This window comes from Carcharhinus amblyrhynchos, chromosome 17, assembly GCF_965287045.1.
Source record: "Carcharhinus amblyrhynchos chromosome 17, sCarAmb.v2.hapA, whole genome shotgun sequence".
Classification (NCBI taxonomy): Eukaryota; Metazoa; Chordata; class Chondrichthyes; order Carcharhiniformes; family Carcharhinidae; genus Carcharhinus; species Carcharhinus amblyrhynchos.
This window is the reverse complement of record NC_137340.1, coordinates 13,368,376-13,382,951: the sequence shown is the minus strand read 5'-3', so window position 1 is coordinate 13,382,951 and position 14,576 is coordinate 13,368,376. Positions and strand designations below refer to the sequence as shown.

Here is a 14,576-nt window from a genome sequence, read left to right as displayed (position 1 = left end):
GTGGCAAAAAGTCACAGCCACCTCAATGTTTATGAGACTGGCTCCTTCCAGGGCTCCATGGTGAACTGGTCTGGTAGTGGCTTGTAATAGAACCCACTGACTGTGTCACACATTGTGGGCGCTTGTTGCACCCTGCACAATGTGCTCACTACATTGCAGAGAGCTCAGTTTGCAGCCTGCCTTTGGGTTGCTGTTGTGTGGCAGTGTCACCCTGCTCAGCCTGTGGAGCTGGAGCAAAAGCAAGGGGATTGAGATGAGCTGAACATTCGCGGAGTCACTTGGGTGAACGGTCCCGGGTTATGCACCAGCTTCTCCTCCTTCCTATGGGTGACCAAGAGCTCCTGGCTTTCTCCTTGGGATCCAGCGTCAGCTGGAGTGATCCCATATTTCTCTGTTTTTATTCTACCACGTTGTGACCTATTCACTTAATCAATAAGTGCAGCATTTAAAAAAATTCATTCATTGGATGGGACTATTGCTGGCCAGAGCACCACTTAATACCCATCCTTGATTGCCCTTGAGAAGGTGGTGATGAATTGCCGCCTTGAGTTGCTGCAGCCCATGTGGTGTATGTACACCCACAGTGCTAGGAATTCCAGGATTTTGACCCAGGGACAGTGAAGGAATGGCGATAGACTTCAAAGTCAGGATGGTGTGTTGCTTGGATGGGAACCTCCAGCTGATGGTGTTCCCAGGTATTTGCTACTCTGGACTTTCTAGATGGAAGAGGTTGCAGGTTTGGAAGATGCTGTCTAAGGAGCCTTAGTGAGTTCCTGCAGTGCATCTTGTAGATGATAAACACTGATGCCACTGTCATCGGTGGTGGGTGTTTGTGAGTGACTGTTTGTGGGAGGGGTAGCAATCAAGCAGGCTGCTTTGTCCTGGATGGTGTTTACCCTCTTGGATATTGTTGGAGCTGCACTTATTCAGGCAAGTGGAGGGTATTCCCTTACACTCCTGACATGTACCTTGCAGATGGTGGACAAGATTTGGGGAGTCAGGAGGTGAATTACTTGTGCAGGATTCTTAATGTCTGACCCATTGTTGTAGCCATAGTATTTATATGGCTGGCCCAGTTCAATTTCTGGTCAAGGTTAAGCCCCAGGATCATGGGAGTTTAGCAATGGTGATGCCATTGAATGTCACAAGGCAATGATTAAATTATCCTTACTGGAGATGGTCATTGCCTGGCACTTGTATGCTGCAAATGTTACTTGCCACTTGTCAGCCTAAGCCTGTGTATTGTCCAGGTCTTGCTGCATTCAGACATGGAGTTTCCAAGGATTTGCAAGTGATGTTGAACATTGTGAAGTCATCAGTGGACATTCCCACTTCTGACCTTTTAATGGGAAAGTAGACCGGAATGAAAGATTGGCAGGATACATTGTAGCTGATCAATGAGCTACCTTCAATCAGAAATGTTCTGAACCCAGTCAAGGTATATTCACTTAAAAGGTAAATGTAAGGCAAGCTGATCTAGTTCTCCCTGGATAAAAAAAGGAGATAGAAATTAAGATAAGAAAGAAAAGGTGTACTTGTGACTGGTGTCAGGTAGAAAATACACCTGAAAACTAAAGCAATACAAAAGATTCAGAGGTGAAAAAACACATTGGAGAAGCAAAGATTATGACAAAAGACTGGCAGTGAACATATCAGGGAATCCCAAAGTTTTCTATAGACATTTAAGGTGTAAAAGGTGGTAAAAGGAGGAGTAAGGCCAATGGGCAGCACGGTGCCACAATAGTTGGCACTGCTGTCTCACAGTGCCAGGGACTCAGGTTCCATTCCATTCTAGTCTTGGGTGGCTGTGTGGAATTTATACAACCTCCCCGTGCCTGTGTGGGTTACTTCCAGGTCCTCCCACAGTCCAAAGATTGGCCATGCTAAATTGTCCCTTAGTGTCCAAAGATGTATAAATTCAGAGGATTAGCGGGGTAAATGAATGGGATTATGAGGATGGGGCGGGAGTTGGGTTTGGGTGGGAAGGTCTGTCAGAGATGGCTCAGAGATGATGGGCCAAATGGCTTCCTTCTGCACTTTAGGAACTATTATAATTCAATGATTAGGTACCTAAAAGACACATGGAGGCTGGGGGTGTGGCTGAGGTATTAAGTGAACACTTTGTATCTGTCATTATCAAGGAGCAAGATATTGCCCAGGGCCTGGTGAAAGATGGGTAAACTCTGTCCCTAAAAAGGTTCAAAATTAATGAGGAGGAAGTGTCGAATAGACTGACAGTACCAAAAGTTAACAAAACACCAAGACTGGATGAGATACAAAAGCTGGCCCTCCAACCCTCTGAACGCTGGCCTCCCGGATGTCTCTGGGCCAGCCCCGACCTCCCTGTTAGTGGAGAGCTGTTGTCACTGGAGTGAACCACTCCTGGTCGGAGGGAAGAGACTTGTGGGCCTTGAGACTTCAGCCCCGGGCCCACTAATGAGATTAAAATTCTGATCTTAATATTTAAAGTAGTTTGCACCAATTCCCGGCGCAGAGTTGACACCACCAGAAATCCGGGGCCCGGAGATACAAGGAGGCCATGACGCCCAATGGGAAGCTTCCGGTTATGTCTCTCCAGCACTGCAGCAAGTCGGGAGAATCGCCCCCATGAAGTATTGTAAACTGTGAAGAAGATGGCGCAGAACTTCGAAAGGACATAAAGATATTGGTTGAGTGGGCATATAGGTGACAGGTGGTTTTCAATGTGGAGGAGTGTGATGAGCTGCATTTTGGAAATAAGAACATGGAGAGAGACTGTGTAGATTGGGGATAAAATTCTTAAAGAGGTGCAGGAGCAGAGGGACCTAGGTGTATTTGCACACAGATAATTGAAGGTGACAGGACAGATGGAGAGAGCAGTTAAAAAAAAGTGTACAGTATTCTGGGCTTTATTAATAGGGGCATAGAGTACAAGACCAAGGATTTTAGGCTGAACTTGTACAAGACACTAGTTGGACGTCAACTGGAATATTTTGCACACTTCTAGGCACTACACCACAGGAATTGGAGAGAATATAGAAGAAGTTTACAAGAATAGTTCCAAGGAATAGAAGCAACGGGGACAAACTTATCAGAATTTGGCAGAGTATTGGTTCCAATGGGAGTTGACACCGCGCTGACGTGATGTCATGTCAATGCCTTTACAACAGAGAAACAGGTCAGTTTTCTCTCCAGATTTTACCACGCTATCAAAACAAAGCCAGCTGGACATGTTTCACATTGTCATGCTGCGTGGTGGTGGGTGGTGGTGGTGGTGGTGGTGGATGGGGTGGGGGTGGGGGTGGGGGCCTGGGGGATGCGGCGGTGGTGGTGGGGATGGGCATCAACACACCGGCTGCACTGCAAACCGGGCTCCACGTTTAAAGAGTGCCCTGATCAGAAGTGGAATAAATTTGCTTCTCAGCCTGTGATTGGAGCTGGAACCCCCCAACTCTCCACTTCTCTCCCCATCCCCACAGTCATCAGCTCCTTTCTACCCTCATCATCCCCCCCACAACCCCATCAATCATCGGCACTTTCCACCTGCCCCCTCCTGAATAATGACCCCTGCCCCCCTCCAGTTGGAGCTGGCACCCACTTCCTCTCCCCCACCCCCCACCCCCACCCCCAACTGCACCCCACAGCTCCCCCATGGCCATTGCCGGCATTCCCTGATCATCCTTCAGCTCCCGGCCTATAAATCAATTCTAAATGAATTCCCTCCTCCTCCACAAGGTGCGACCCTTGGTGTAGGTTGGCACTGCCAGGTTGGCACAGTGACAACTAGGCAGTGCCAATCTGTGTCACAGTGCAATGCCAGGGGCCGTTGCCAGGTAACTACCTAGCCATGTTCCTCTCCCCATGGGCAACATTTACTTTCACACCTCCAGAGAGGCCCCCCCATCACAGGCTCATGTCTGGTGCACCTGTAGTAAGTGGCGCTGACATATACGGCGGGAGGTTAATATATGGCGAGGGGACCGGTTAATAACATGCAAATCTATTTAAATGTATTCAAATCAGATTCATAGAAACTAGAAGCAGGAGTAGGCCATTCAGCCCCTCGAGCTGCTCTGCCATTCAAATGATCATGGCTGAACATCAAATTCAATATCCTGATCCCCCTTTCCCCAGTATCCCTTTCGCCCCATGAGCTTTATCTATGGCCTCAGCTACTTTCTGTGGTTGTGGATTCACACATGCAACAAGAAATTCCTCCTGACCACAGTTCTAAAAGGTTTACCCCTCATCCTCAATCTATGACTCCTAGTTCTGGACTCCCCCAATATTGGGAACATTCTTTCTGAATCTACCCTGTCTAACCCTGTTAGAATTTTATAATTTCTATAAGATCCCCTATCACTCTTCTAAACACCAGTGAATATAATCCGTACCGACTGAGTCTGTCCTCATATGATCCCAGGAATCAGCCTGGAAAACCTTCGCTATACTCCCTCTATATCAAGGATATCCTTCCTCAAGCACTTCAAAACTGCACACAATAGTCTAGGTGTGGCCTCACCAAAGCCCTATACAATTGCAGAAAAACATCTCTATCCCGATATTCACATCTTCTTGCTGTGAAGGCCAGCACACTGTCGTCTTTACTGCCTGCTGAACCTGCATGCTTACTTTCAGCGACTGATGCATGTGGGCTTCAGGGACTCGTTGAGTGTTTACCTCTCTCAATTTACACTCATTCAAGTAACGATCTGTCTTCCTATGTGAATAACCTCACATTTATCCACATTATGCTGCATCTGCCATGCACATGCCCACACACGCAGCCTGTCCGAATCACGCTGAGGCAACTCTGCATCCTCCCCACAGCTCACCCAGCGTTGTATCATCTGCAAATTTGGGCACAATGTTTTATTTTCCTCTTCAAAATCACTTATATACAATGTGAACTGTACGAACCAAACTGTCAGCATTCACACACACCAATCACACAAATCCAGTCTCAGCCAGCCTTTCATTGTATTGGCTGCTTCAACACCTAAATTCTGATTATAGAATTGAAATCTCTGTTAGAAAATCAGAACCTGCTGCCATTGTGTTTAGTTATTTTTAGCCCATTTTAACCTATTTCATATCCTTTAGTCTTCCCTCTCTCTACATCTTTCCACACACAGCAACAACACTTGGGAGACAGAAACAAATATTATTTGGTGAATTCACCAGCGTGGTCAATGTTTCCGAATGAAGCACAGAGATTTAGAATAATTACAATGAGTTTATTTGAAAATTATACACATGAGCAACAGACTCCATTCTAAGCAGAATATAAGCGAAGTGGATTACATTCATAAATCATAGAATTCTGAAATGCAGAAAGAGGCCATTTAGCCTATCAAGGATGCACCCACCACAATCCCACCCAGGCCCCATTCCCATACATTTACTCTAGCTAGTCCTCCCTGACACTGGGGTCAATTTAGCGTGGCCAATCCACCTAACCCACACATTTTTGTTCTGTGGGAGGAAACTGGAGCAGACAGAGGAAACCCACACAGTTACGGAGAATGTGCACGCAGACAGTGACCTGAGCCTGGAATCGAACCTTGGTCCCTGGCGCTGTGAGGCAGCAGTGCTAACCACTGTGCCACCATACTGCCCATACATGTGAAGCTGTCTTTAGATTTGAGAGTGTTCATTCATCTTTTGGTTTAGCTTTTGTTGGGACAGTCATTGTCGGCCTTGATAGAAAGGCGTAATTCACAAAGAGCACTTAGATATTCTTCATTGTCAGGATCCAACTCCGAGGCTTTTTCAAAGTTTTCAATAGCCTCGCGCTTCTTCCCATCCAGTTGGTTCATTAAACCAAGAACACGATAGGCCTCGCTGTCTCTGCCATTCCTGCGAAGTTGTCTTTCTGCAATTATCTTCAAGTTATCACGGCACTTTGTCTTTTCTGTTGAGTTATAATTAACTTTCATTCCCTCCAGAAAATGGGTGATAGCTTTTGACTCTGATTTCTTCTCATTCAATTCAAATAATCCAAAATCTGTGCATATTTCTTGCCTATTTTCTGGACGTATTCCTTCCAATTTCAGTAAATTATTGTATATCCCCTCTGCTTCTGCATAGTCTTCATCTAATGAACACATTCTGGCATAATCCAGCTGTGGTCTAATAGATGTTAATGGGCGAGTTTCAAAGGCCTTTTTAAAATGATACTTACACAGTTCAATCAGTTTAGCTCTCTGTTCAGAAGCAGGATCACTCGGTCTTTTGCTGGGTGAATTTTTGTTCAGTGACAAAAGTTTCTTTCTGTAACACACACCAATTTGATGGTGTAAGATCGTTGAGTTTGGGGTAATTTCTAATACTTTCTTCAACAGATCCAAAGCTTTTTCCACATCGCTTTTTAATCTGTAAAATTTGGCAGCATAACAATGCACATATGGAAAACCAGGACATTTCTGCAATGCTTTTTCAACTAATTCAAGTGCTTCCTCAGTTTGATTACGCTGTTGTAGTTTTAGAGCCAGCAGCACCATGGCTTCAGCATGATCCGGATCGAGCTCCAGCACACGTCTGAACTGCTTGATTGATTGAATGGGTTTGTAACTCTCTGGGGTTCCAGAAAATGTTTCCAGACGAGACAGAGCAGTCGCGTGCCCAAGATTCCAATCGATATTATCTGGATCTTCCTCCAGAGCCTTTATAAAACACTCCTTTGCCTCTTCATAATATTGAGCAGCAGAGCTCAGCAGTGACCAACCCTTCTCCCCGTACACTTCAGGTATCATTGCTGTATACCGAGAGGCATCAGGAAATTGTTGACAGATCCTCTCCAGTTTGTCGAGGTAGGACTGAGCCTCTGTCAGTTGTCCCATGTGATAATTGACCCAGGCACGGTTTCCATAGGTGACGATGATTCTTTTTTCAAATTCATCTTCATGATTCTCCCTCAGAATCTTTTCAGCTTCCTGTAAGTTTTGAATCGCCTCCTCACAGTTTCCTTGCAGACAGTTTACAAAAGCGAGTTGGTTGTAAGATTTGTCTTTATATGTCACATCGAGCTGTATTGAGTCTTTCAGTCTTTGCTTCAAATCGTCCAAGTCAATGTTTTCTTTCTGTGGCGCCCACGTGAAGTGACATTGAAGCTGATCGAGCTTCACTTTCAACAAATCCTTCTCTTGGTCACTGCAACAGAAACAAAAATCGTCAAAATCCATCTCACACTGATCCATTTCCCAGCTCCTCCATCCAGTTTTATTATCTAAGAGCTGCTCCTGACTCTGGGACTCAATGTCCCTGAAACCTCTGGTCCCACAATGATTATCTCAGCAAAACCTCCCAGCAAAGTGAAGGGATTTACTTGATAACTGTGATAAACCCCAAGCCTTACATGGGGAATCTCTGACTGACCTCCCAGTAGGATGTGTAGAGTATTAGTTCCTGGGTGATTGGTAATGACTTTACCAGATAGAATTCATATCCTGAGCCCTTTGTAAAGCAGGTCCCTGAGCAGACCCATTACTGTAATGTCCCAGTTAGGACCTGTTCACCACAGGCTTGTGGTACTATTTTAGGAGGATGTGACCTGGAGCAGGTCAGTATGTACAGAGACTGGGATGTGCTTGGGACTAGTTCAAATATAGTTAAGAGAAAGAGCAGTAGGGAGAGGACTCTGAGCTCAGGAGGACTGGAGGCTTGGGCTGAACTTGCTTCAAAGCAAGAAGTACAACAGGTAAGTGTGGCATGGTGGCACAGTGGTCAGCATTGCTGCCCCACAGCAACAGTGACCCAGGTTCAATTATGGCCTTGGTCACTGTCTGTGTGGAATTTGCACGTCCTCCCCATGTTTGTGTGGGTTTCCTCCGGGATCTCCCGTTTCCTCCCACACTCCAAAGATGTGTGGGATAGGTTGATTGACCATGCTAAATTGACCCTAGTGGGGTTACGGGAATAGGGCCTGGCTTGGGTTGTGGAGAGTACGGCCTCCTTCTGTACTGTAGGGATCCTACGACTAAGTGGGATGAACCTGTGGCCTGGATTAATGCATGGAATTATGATATTGTTGCTATCACAGTGAAATGGTTGACGGAGGGACCGGATTGGCAGCTTAGCATTTCAGATTATTGTTGTTTTAGATGAGACAGAGGAGGAAACAAAAGAGATGGGGGAGTTGTATTACTGGTTGGGAAGCACATCACAGCTGTGTTGAGGGAGGATACTTTGGAGGGATCTTGCAGCGAGCCATTATGGATAGAGCTCAGAAACAGGATGGGTGCAATCACAAAACTGGGATTGTGTTACAGACCTCCCAGCTATCAGCGGGAGATAGAGGAATAGATATAGAGTCAGATTCTGGAAAGAAGTGAGAAGAACAAGCTTGTTGTGATGGATGATTTTAACTTCTCCCGTATGGACTGGGACTCCCTTAGTGCCAGGAGATTGGATGGGGAGCAATTTGTCCAGTGTGTCCAGGATGGGCTGTTGAAATAGAACGTGGATAGTCCAACAAGAGAGGAAATGATACTGGACCTGGTATTCGGGAATGAGCATCGCCAGGTGATCAAAGTTTCAGTGGGGGATCAGTAATGTTATGGAGGTAGGGCAATGTCTGTGGCAGTCAGGGGGAGGCATTATCCGGCCTGGGAATGATGTGGCAGGGGAACTGCATCCTATTATTTTTTTTCTGCGCATGCGCGGTTGGAGACGTCGATCGGAGCTGCAGGGTTTTGGGTGCATTCAGCCCCACCCATATCCTTTTGCAGCACGATTCAGAGTTGCTGATATTTTTTCAGGCAGAGTGCACATTGAGGAACCCTGGAACAGGTCGAAAAGTTGATTGGAAACATCCCAGTTACAGGTCTGCCCAGCACCAAGAATGAAAATGGTAAAGTAGGGCCCAATGTGTTCACTGTCAGCACTGGGGGGGGTCAATCTGGCTGCAAAGCCCGCAAACTGCCCGAAGATCCCCACACTTACTCCCCAGTGGGCAATTGGGTCACATGACTGTTCAGATGCACGCCCCTTAAAGGGGCTAACGATGACACTCCTCTTACACACTATAAGCTGTTATATTCCATACCACATTCACTGCTACCCCTCCCAGTTCATGCTGCTACTCTTAGTTTGATTGATGGCTCTGATTGCTTCAGTTTATTCTATACCAACGTAAATGCTGAAAATTACAATTTTACATCAGCGAACCCCTTCGAGATTACAAAGGGACACAGAGTAAAACTCCCTCTCTTCAAAGACTGCAAATAACCTGGGGCATTCGCAGAATCCAAATATTAATTTCACATTTAACTCTCAACTTTCAATGGGAGCCGAACGGAAACTCATTTTAATTTGAAGTAGTTTTGAATTAAACCTTAACTTTGTGTCTCATGACAATCACCAGTCATGTTGCTGCTGTATACTCTATCATTCCCCAGGGTTAAAGTTCTCAGCAACTCCTCAGACACTGGAACAGTCTGTACCCAGCTGCAGGAAGACCTGGGGAAGATCAGGCTTGAGCTGATCAGTGGCAAGTAACGACACACCCAATCCTGACTTGTCATTCCTCCACCATTCCCAGGCCAGAGTTCTGTACTCCCCCCCTAACAGCACTGTGGGTGTACCTACACGAGATAGTCAGCACGGCTCACAGAGCTCAACACCACCTTCTCAAGGATAATTAGAGATGGCAGTGAATACTGGTTGAGCCGGTAATGCCCGGAATAAAGAGGAAGCACAGTTCTGTGCTCCGTAATGTGTTACTTAATATGGAAAACAAGCTCCTTGTTCAAAAGCCTATGGGTAGCTTTCGAGATGAAAGCCATGAAACTTACCTCATAATGCCGATCGAGTAGAAAATGTGTTGAATTCCTTTCTTAATTCAGCTTTGAAAAGTGGATCGAGGAGAGTATTTATTGGGCTGTTTTTCAGCTGTTTTGCTTCCTGCAATGAATCAGTGAAAGTCATTTCCTGGATGGGAATTGAAACTGAAACTAAAAACTGAAGCTGAGGCCAAGTGTCTCAGCAACAAGGAATGCTGCTATTAGAGTATAATATTGAACCCGATTTTACCATCACATTGTGCCGGGGTGCGAAAACTTGGTAAAGTCAGGCATGAGGAGAATAGCGCAAACCGCACCTGCCTCCGTGCTGGTTCCCCCTTTATCAAGGCCCGAAAATGGCCACAATCGGGACCGTGCCCGAAACTGGCGTGATATCCATTTAAATGCATTTAAATTGACTCATGGGGCTGCGAGCCCAACATTACTGGTATTTCCCCCTTTACCACCACGTTTGCCCACCCAGAATTGGCGTGAAATAGACACGGTCTGTAAGACTCCGAATCGGGCGCTCCAGTTCGTGAGGAGGCAGGTGCCTAACCCCTGACGGCTCTCTGCTTGAGATCGGTGAGGTGGTGGGGACGTCTGCTGCCTCTCTGCCTGAGATCAGTGGAGGGGAAGGTGGGTGGGGGTCTGCTGCCCACTCTGCTTATGATTATTTGGGATGAGGGGCCCATGATCAGTCTGGGTGGCGGGGGTATGGGTGGTGAATAAGGGGGTCAGTAATGTTGGGGGTGGGGGGGGGGGTGGGATATTGTCTGTGGGAGCCAGGGGGAGGCATTATCCTGCCCAGGAGCGATGTGACGGGGAGTAGCATTCTATTTTTTTTGTCTGTGCATGCGCAGTTAGAGGCACCGATCGAATTTGCAAGATTTTGGATATGTTAAGCTCCACCCACAGGCTTCTACAGCACAACTCGGAATCTCTGGTATTTTGGCAGGGACAGTGCGTATGGGGGTGCCGGAGAACAGATCTAAAAGTCAGATCTCAAACACTCCCAGTTTCAAGTCCACCCAGCACTTAGAATCAAAATGGTAAATTAAGGCCCATTGTGTTTTGTCACAGAACTCCAGGTTAGTAAAAGAAAAGGATCAACTGGCTCCTTAAGGAGAATTCCTGTATCCACTGTGTTACCCAACTTTGACATGTGACCAGATCCCCCTGGATTATATGTTCCTGACATGTTACTGGATCCCCCTGGATTAAATGTTCCCGACATGTGACCGGATCCCCCTGGATTACGCAGCCCTGAAATGTGACCAGATCCCCCTGGATTAAATGTTCCTGACATGTGACTGGATCCCCCTGGATTACGCAGCCCTGAAATGTGACCAGATCCCCCTGGATTATACGTTCCTGACATGTTACTGGCTCCCCCTGGATTAAATGTTCCTGACATGTTACCGGATCCCCCTGGATTACATGTCCCTGTCATGTGAGTTTACCCTCCTGGCTTACCCGTCCCTGACCCTATCCTCTGGTTGGGAACTTACGCTCCCGTTTCCGTCGGGAATGTTTGGTAATGGGAGCAGTAAATCTTGTGCGATGTCCATATTGTGTTCCTCCCCAATGTAAGAGTGTGACATCATTGTTTCCTCAACCCGCCAGTGACGTAATGGGTTCCATGAATCACCTCCCCCCCTGCCCACACCCCCCACGCTGTCAGAAAGTCCACTCACGTCGGTGTGAGGACTGACCAGTGTGAGTCCCAGCTGGACTCCCAAGACTTGGAGCTGGTGAGCAGGACTCCCTTTGAAACACAATGCAGAACATAATGATATTCCCGTGGAAATTGCAATAAATGTTGATGTGCTGTTAAACTGTTAACTAAACCTGGCTCATTATCAATCTTGTTGGTTCCGGGACATCATTTTGATGAGAACAATCCTGCCTGCAGCCAAGAAATGTTCTATCTTTCTGTCTTGTCACAATCTCACTGAAAATTGAATTTACCCATTAAATTCACTCTCTTCACCACATTCTTGTCTAATCTCTCTCTTTATGTAGTCTCTCGCATCTCAGTTACCAACAAGGAGCCCAATCCACCATTTTCCCCACAGCTATAAATTCTGCTCTATATCATTCTAGACATTGAGAGGCCGATTCTCCGTGAGACAGAAGCTGAGGCCATGTAGCGGCCTTCCCAGTGGGAGTTACATCCTCTGCACATAACCAGCCTCCAGAACAAAGAACAACACAGCACAGGAAACAGGCCCTTCAGCCCCACAAGCCCATGCTGCCCATTTTAACACTCAGTGAGTGCCTCATTCCAATCCTTCCTCTACCTACAACTTTTGTCTATGCCTCTTGGAGTCCACAATAAAGGGGTGCAAATTTAGAAAATCTTAAGTGTGCCAGATTAAGGGAGGTCTAATCTAGGGACAATTTATTAACACCAATCAGCCTAAAAGTACGTTTTTGGGGTGTGGGAGGAAACCAGAGCTCCCGGAGAAAACCCACGCAAGCACAGGGAGAATGTGCAAACTCCCACAGACACTGACCCAAGTCGGAGATCCAACCCGGGTCCCTGTATCTGCACAGCAAATAGTGATAGTCACTGAGCTGACATGTTGCCTGTCAGTTGGTCCAGTTTAAGCGTACACTAATGGCGTGAAGCACTAGACAACTCTCGAAGCCACATCCAAGAGCAGCCCTCGCACGACCCACCGCGTGTATGCCTCTTGTTGGCCAACAAGGCGGACCGAATCACCTGTGGATGTAAAAAAAAAGACATCAATAAACATACAACAGCCTATACAGACATTCACGGAAGATCCCCAGAAGCTCAAACGTAAGAGACAGGTGAGCCATAAAATATGTTGGATGGCCCATAGGAATCTATTGATTCCCAGGAACGTCCTGAGGCTCTTGATCCTTAACTAGAATATTCCATCTGTAGTCTGCTCATGTGCCTGTCTAGATAAACCTTAAACAACTGTAGCGTGCCTGCCTCCACCACCCTACTTGGCAGTGCATTCCAGGCCCCCACAACCCTCTGCCGGGGCTCTGCTGGAATTCCAGCATCGTCAGCTCCGTGCCAGAAATCAGCACAGAGCTGTTTATAATATTTAAATCAGAATTTAAATCTCAAGAGCTGGCCCCGGACTGAAGTCTCCGGACCCACTAACCTCTCCCCCAACCGCCCACCCGAAGTGTTCACCCAAGTGGGGTTCACAAGACCATCCCACAGACCCCGCTGGAGTGAAGAGGGGCCATGGAGGACCCCCCCCCCCAAGTTTTCTGGGTAAGGAGGGTACCTTCTGGGCATTGCCAGCTTGGCAGTGCCAGCCTGGCCACCTAGCATTATCCAGGGGACACCTTGACACAGCCCACTTGGCATCGTTCAGTGCCAAGTGGGTGGGGCCAGGTCCTTTTGGGATGCGGGGTCTATGCGGGAGATGGATGGGGGTCAGGGATCCTGCTGCCACTCTGTATAGGGATTGTGAGTAAAGGGAGGGTCGTGCTGATAGAGGTTGGCCATCGGGATTGGGGTGCAGCGTTGGCCTGCTGGGGAGGATGGAACTGCAGGTGGGGATCACGACTCGCAGGGTGGGGGGGTTTGGGGATTGCCAGGAGACGTCTAGGAGGCCAGCGATCAGGGGGTGGGGGAGTTGCACGTCCAGCTATGTGGGGTTGTGGGGCTGGCCAGCGATCGGGAGGCTGGTAGTGCGGAGCTACTGTGCATGCCCCGATCTCCACTGTGACATATCGAAGCATGCACATTTGCCCACACAGAGTTATGCTGCCAGCCCCTGGGGCGAGAATGGGCCCTGCCTCCAGATTTTCATCATAATTCATGCTAGATTTGTCTGTGATGCACAGATTGTGGGAGATTCATTTGGAAAATCTTTGCCACGTAGGGTTTTTTTGGGGTCTCTCAAGGGTCCGGGGGTTAGTAGTGCTCGGGCTGGGGCAAGGGATTCCTGGCTGGACTGCCCATTCCAGCCCTGGCAGAGCCAAAGATCATCCCTGGCATGGTGGTTTCAGGCAATTCTGTGATTAACATCTGCATTCCTGCCTGTCAGCGGTGAAAGTTCTGAAGTGGCCAGGTCATTTTAATCTCCATGCCCCTGATCACTAGACAGGTTTTTAAATCACAGCAGCAGTCCATTCTGCAGCAGATATTTTCCTTTCTTCCTGTCAGAAGCTGCAGGTGACAGCAGACCCTTTTGAAGTTTTCTGACAGAGAAGAGATTGGGAGAATTCCACCCAGAAACTGCAGTGCCTGCTTGCCCATCATTTTATCCTGTCTTATCATTGAAATAATTTCACTTTTATTCACTAAAACCAACTCCCCATCTCCCAATTTCCATATTCTTCCAGTAGACCTTCTAACCTGATCTATTCAATTCCCAGTGCTGACTATCTGGTAATTAACTGACTGAAGTCATTACAGTGATATCCACTGTAAAAATGTTTGCTGGAACCCTCTTACTGTCCACATTTGCCACCATACTGCTGTCAAAGATTAACAGACTGACCCCAAATCCTCCTTTGTATGTTCAGTGTCCAAGAGTTATAGAAACATAGAAAAACTACAGCACAATACTGGCCCGTCGGCCCACAAAGTTGTGCCCAACATGTCCTACTTTAGAGATACTAGGCTTACCTATAACCATCTATCTTAATAAGTTCCATGCACTTATCAAAAAGTCTCTTAAAAGACCCTATTGAATCTGCTTCCACCACCGTTGCCGGCAACCCATTCCATGCACCCACCTCTCTCTAAGTGAAAAGCTTACCCCTGACATCTCCTCTGTACCTACTCCCCAGCACCTTAAACCTGTGTCCTCTTGT

The 14,576-nt window shown here is 47.1% G+C and overlaps 1 protein-coding gene across 1 annotated transcript; it reads right to left on the bottom strand.

The window, feature by feature from the left end:
- Nucleotides 1-4,815: 4,815 nt before the first annotated feature.
- LOC145354181 (interferon-induced protein with tetratricopeptide repeats 5-like) lies at nt 4,816-9,873 on the bottom strand. Its single transcript, XM_080205255.1, has 2 exons — nt 9,774-9,873; nt 4,816-7,131 (listed from the first exon to the last, which is right to left on the bottom strand). Exons 1-2 carry the CDS (start codon nt 9,776-9,778, stop codon nt 5,649-5,651), a joined length of 1,488 nt encoding a protein of 495 aa, XP_080061381.1. The 5' UTR covers nt 9,779-9,873; the 3' UTR covers nt 4,816-5,648.
- Nucleotides 9,874-14,576: the final 4,703 nt, after the last annotated feature.